Source organism: Lipotes vexillifer, unplaced genomic scaffold (assembly GCF_000442215.2).
Source record: "Lipotes vexillifer unplaced genomic scaffold, Lipotes_vexillifer_v1.1 scaffold382, whole genome shotgun sequence".
Taxonomy (NCBI): Eukaryota; Metazoa; Chordata; class Mammalia; order Artiodactyla; family Lipotidae; genus Lipotes; species Lipotes vexillifer.
This window is the reverse complement of record NW_006780611.1, coordinates 10,865,175-10,870,640: the sequence shown is the minus strand read 5'-3', so window position 1 is coordinate 10,870,640 and position 5,466 is coordinate 10,865,175. Positions and strand designations below refer to the sequence as shown.

General features: G+C 60.1%; 1 protein-coding gene across 3 annotated transcripts in view; it reads left to right on the top strand.

Moving 5' to 3' along the window:
* Nucleotides 1–5,466, top strand: part of GGA1 (golgi associated, gamma adaptin ear containing, ARF binding protein 1) — a 19,832-nt gene that overhangs the window by 10,904 nt on the left and 3,462 nt on the right. For 2 of the 3 annotated variants that reach the window (XM_007454052.1, XM_007454053.1), the window contains exons 9-11: nucleotides 82–163; nucleotides 1,269–1,376; nucleotides 2,042–2,194. In XM_007454052.1, coding sequence (XP_007454114.1) covers nucleotides 82–163; nucleotides 1,269–1,376; nucleotides 2,042–2,194 — 343 coding nt within the window. The remainder of the gene's footprint in view (nucleotides 1–81; nucleotides 164–1,268; nucleotides 1,377–2,041; nucleotides 2,195–5,466) is intronic. The other variant, XM_007454054.1, reaches the window with a different exon arrangement.

Here is a 5,466-nt window from a genome sequence, read left to right as displayed (position 1 = left end):
GAAGGTGCGCCCGCCCCCCCCCCCCCCCCACGCACTGCAGGGCCCCCGCCGGCCCTGACCTGCCCGCCCTGCTGCCCCCAGGAACTGTACCAGCGCTGTGAGCGCTTGCGGCCCACACTCTTCCGACTGGCCAGCGACACAGAGGACAATGACGAGGCCTTAGGTGAGCTGCAGTTGGAAGGAGCTGCCACCAGGGGGCCCCCTTCTCCAGCAGTGACCTTGGGTTTCTCCACTTTGAGGAAGAAGGAAGCGGAGATCAGGGGCCGATGTGCTTTAGAGACCCTTTGGGTCAAGCCCCTTCGCAGACACCTTATTTACTCCCCGTAAGCTGCACAGGAGGGAGAATTGTCCGTGTTTCACAGCTGAGGCTCAGGGAGGGAAGTGACCTGTCCAGATCAGAGAGAAGAACGGTGGCAGAGCCAGGGTGGACCGGAGGCTCTCTCCCTCCAGACAGTGCCTCCCCAGTAAGGGTGAGCTCGAAACCTAGAGCAAATGCCTCAGGCCTGAGCACTTCCAGAGCTGGGCCCCGTGGCTCCTGCTAGCCACACGTCAGGGTCTCGTCCTTTTTTGTGCCACCACATCGGCCAGGACCTCTCGGGCAGCAGTCTAGGTACCATCTCAGCCTCCGTTCCTCAGGAGTTCCCTGAGCGCCTCCCATGTGCCAGGCACCTGGTCCCCACCCAAGAGGCTTGCTGCTCAGATCCCTCTAAGCCTTGACCCCCAGGAGATGACATCAGTGAGGGCCTAGTTTGTGCCGGGCACTGTTCTGGGCCCGGGGGGGTATGGCAGTGATCAAAATCAACAGAGCCAAATCCTCATGGAGCTTGTAGCCTCATGAGAGGAGACAGACAGTAAAGCAAGGGTGTGAGCGGGGCAGTTTGTCAGGCGGTGGTAAGGGGCTTGGAGAAAAACAGAGGCGGGACTGGTGGCGCGGGCTGGGGGTTAGAGAGGGCCTCCCTGAGGTGAATTGGATAAAGGCTTGAAGTAGGAAGCCATGCAGCCATGCAGAGATCCGGGGGTCTCCAGACAGCAGAGCCCGCGTGGAGGCCTGGAGGCCGGGGCACACCTGTGTGTTTGGGGGCCGGCACGGGGCAGCGTGGAGGGGACTGGGCGAGGGCAGGTCGCAGAGGGCCTTAGTCTGAGGAGTCGAGGTGGGCTGCCCCTGTGCCCCACCCACGAGGCTTGAGATGACTGTGGGGTGCTCATCCCCCCGCCCCGGAGGCCCCCACATTCTTTCAGCCTGGCCTCTCCCCTCCTACCTGTTCCAGCGGAGATCCTGCAAGCCAACGACAACCTCACCCAGGTCATCAACCTGTACAAGCAGCTGGTGCGGGGCGAGGAGGTCAATGGCGATGCCACAGCTGCCTCCATCCCTGGTGAGGAGGTGGCAGGGGAGCTGGGAGGGCCCCCGAGTCGGAGGGCCATGGAGTCCTGGCTAGGGTGCTGGTCACGGAGCTTGGTGGCCCCTTAAGATGGGGGGCCCCCGCTGAGAGAGCTGGGGGTGGAGTCTGTGCCAAGCCTGCAGCTGCAGGGGAGGAGGTCTGGATGTGGTCGGAGGGGAGGGAGCCGAGGGTTTGGCAAGGACAGGCAGAAGAAGGAAGGCCTTTCTTTCACTTGACAAGTCTGGCACCTGTTGTGTGGGGCTAGGTCACACCCCCGAAGCTTAGTTTAATTATCAGAAGTGGGCACGGAGAGTTTGATACATCAGCATTACAGGCTGGGCTCCACTCAGGGTAAAGTGACAGCCCCCCCCGGGAGAGGTTAGAATTGGCCCTGTTTGGGAGAGGTGGGGGTGGGGTACTACACAGAAACATCAGAGTCTAAGAGGGGCCTTAAAGGATGGGAGGCAATTGGCCAAGAGACAGGGAAGAAGGAAGTACATTCTGTGAGGAAAGGACACCATGTGCCAAAGAAGAGGCCTGGCAGGCAGATTCGGGGCAGAGGGAGTGTGGCCAAGGAGGGGAAATTTGCTGCTCCCAGACCCCAGGGACTCTGAGTGTCCTCCGCCCAAGGCTGGCCTGACTCTCCTTTCCCACCCCAGGGAGCACCTCGGCCTTGTTGGACCTCTCAGGTCTGGATCTCCCTCCGGTGGGCACCACTGACCCAGCCACGCCCACCCGCCCTGGTGACCAGGCCAGCCTGGAGCAGCCCAGCACCTCAGTTTCCCTACTTGACGATGAGCTCATGTCTCTGGGTGAGGAAGGGGCGGGGCCCAGAGCAGGGCAGGCTCTGCTGCAGGTGGGGGGTGATGCCCCCAGCACACGAGGCAGCTTTCAGAGCGCAGTCAGATCAGCGTGTTCCTCCTCCTCCTGTGAGTCGTCTGGAGGATGGGGGAGAGGCATCAGGCCCATTTCACAGCTGAGGAAGCTGAGGCTCAGGGAAATGAGGGAGCTTGTGCCAGGTCCTACAGTCAAAGGGTGAGGCTGGTGGGACTTCCCTGGTGGCGCAGTGGTTAAGAATCCGCCTGCCAATTCAGGGGACTTGGGTTTGAGCCCTGGTCCAGGAAGATCCCACATGCCGCGTAGCAACTAAGCCCCTGTGCCACAACTACTGAGCCTGCGCTCTAGAGCCTGTGAGCCACAACTACTGAGCCCGCGTGCCGCAGCTACCAAAGTCCGCGCGCCTAGAGCCCATGCTCTGCAACAAGAGAAGCCACCGCATTGAGAAGCCCACGCACCACAACGAAGAGTAGGCCCCGCTTGCTGCAACTAGAGAAAACCCGCGCACAGCAACGAAGACCCAACGCAGCCAAAAATAAATAAATAAATAAGTTTATTTAAAAAAAAAAGAATCCACCTGCCAATGCAGGGGACACAGGTTCAAGCCCTGGTCTGGGAAGATCCCACATGCCGCAGAGCAACTAAGCCCACGCACCACAACTATTGAAGCCCACACGCCTAGAGCCCGTGCTCCACAGCAAGAGAGGCCACCACAACGAGAAGCCCACGCACCGCAAATAAGAGTAGTCCCTGATCGTCGCAACTAGAGAAAGCCCACGTGCAATAACAAAGACCCAACGCAGCCAAAAAAAAAAAATTTTTTTTTTTTTTTTTTAAACCGGTAAGGCTGGCATCACCTCTGATAAGCCAGCCACACCTAGGCTCTGGCGGCCTGAGGGAAAACAAAGGGATTTCCCTGTAGCAGGTTAGAGCCTAGAATTGGGAGCTCCCCAGGCAAGTCAGCATTTCCTCGCCACTGAGAGAAAGAGGTGGGGAGCTCTGGAAGCTCCAGGGAAGCCCATGCAGGAGCACAAGGCATTCTGTGAGCCACGCTGGTCCCAGGCCAGGCCTGCAGTCACTATGGCGGGGTCGGGGCTCCAGAGCCCAATGGGGAGCAGGCTCATCCCTGGGGAAGAAGCAGAGGGCGCCCAGCCGGCCAAGCAGTTTTAGAGTTTGCAGCTTTCAGGCGCAGCAGCGCCCCCTGAGAGCGTAGCAGCAGGAGAGCCTCAGAGCAGCCTCCTCACAATGGCCCGAAGTCGTGAAGAAATAGAGGTGATCGGGCTCTGTCAAGGAGATCTTGCCCTTGTCAAGGAGTCTCGGAGGATATGTTGGGAAACTAACTTGGAAGCCAAGTCAGACTGTGTTCTCCTGAGTTAGTTCTGAGGTGAAAACCACACCGGACGGACTCCAAGAAGCAATGGTGTGCCGGGGTCCCGGCGGGGTCTCCCCTGACCGCAGCCTCCAAGCGCTGCTGTGTCTTAACCCACCCTCCACTCAGCCCAGAAGACGGTGCTGTCAACGTCCCTGGTCTGCAGATGCCAGAGCAAGGCTTCGAAAGGCTGAGTGACTTGCCCGACGGGGCACCAGGCTTTGCACGAGGCCCTCAGATCCTGAAGCCTCACTCACAGCTGCTCTGACTCAGCTCATCAGCCGGGAACGGGAAGTGAGGGCCTGGAGCGGGGAAGTGAGGGCCTGGAGCGACGAGCAGGAGACAACGGGGTCAGCGGACCAGGTCAAGTTCCCCTGTGCGGGCCCGTCAACCAGCACCCCCCGAGGAGGCCCTGACCACAGGGTGTTGCGGGGGCTTCCGGAGGAGCCCCACCCACCTGCGCCCTCTTCATTCAGAGCCAGGGGTGACTCAGGGAGAGAGGACCCTGGCCCCGCTTGAGAGGTCAAGATGGCCCAGTGACCAGAAAGCACACACAGGCTCATCTTCCCCAGCAGAGCCTGCGCCAGGCGGCAGCGGGAGCATGTGGCCCAGACCCCAGCGAGGCACTGTGTGCTTTGCACTTCCTGTCCCCCGGTCGCTTCAGCAGAGCCCTGAGCCTCCAGCTTCCTCTGGTTGCTACTGAAAGCAAAGAAAATGTGGGAACCAGAACCAGAAGTGGCATGGCAGCAACCACCCAGCTCCCCAGCTCGGGGGAGTGGAGGAAGCCTTGGGACCACAAAGGGGGCTCATCCTAAACGGTTCTCTGTGGCAGGAAGCGGGAGGGGAGGGGTGGGGTAAGCAAAACGCACTTCCCGTCTGCCAGAGAGGGCGTCCCAGCGCCGGGCAGGCACCGCGTCTGAATTGTCCCATTCAGTAGTGACAACAGTCCTCTGATGCAAATGCTGCTGTTGTCTCCGTCTTACAGAGGAGGCACAGGAAGGTTGCCACCAGCCCAGGGTCACACAGCTGGGTGGCAGAGCTGTGTTTGAGCTCCAGTAATTAGGCCTTGCTCTGTCCAAGTCCAGACTCTGCCGCTTTCCAATTGTGTGACTGTCGGCAGGTTACTTAGCTCCTCTGAGCACCCGTTTCCTCATCTCTAAAGGAGTCGTGAGAACCCCACATCCACCTTGTAAGGCTGTGTGAGGATTGAGACCCACGTCTGCAGTGCCTGACCCGGGGCTGTTAGCCTCCACTGTGTTGTCCCTGGCCTCAGAGAGGCATGTCCAGAGGTAGAGACCCAGCAGTTGCAGCCTCCCATGCCTCACCCTTGCCTGTCAGGCTGGACCTCACTTATTCAGGCTTTGCTACAAACAGGATAACTTGGCTTCTCTTTAAAAACCAGGGTGAACTTGGCTGGGGGTGTGCTTCAGGGCGGGCAGAGGTCAAACTGGCTGGTGACCTGTTGCCCTCTACTGACCAGCAGGTGATGAGCAGGCCCCTTCCAGAAGGGCCACCACCCTCCTTTGCACCAGTCAGCCAGCCTTAGCATGTGCCAGGGCAGACAGGGCCTTTACAGTCTGCCCAGGCCATCCACGTGGTGTGCTCGGACCCTGCGGCCCAGCCGGCACCTTGCCCCTGGTTGCTCAGATTCTGGGCCGGGCCTGGGCCCAGGGCCTTGTTCACTGCACCGCAGTGCCCTTGTGACGCTCAGAGGGTGTCATCCTGGGCACAGGATGGTGACCCCTGCCTGGCTAGATCTGAGTTTACGGACCTCACGTGGTGTCTCCCACAACTCTCTCTCTCTCTCTCTCTCTCTCTCTCTCTCTCTCTCTCCCCCCCCCCCCCCCCCACGCACCCGCAAAAGCACACGGGCTAACA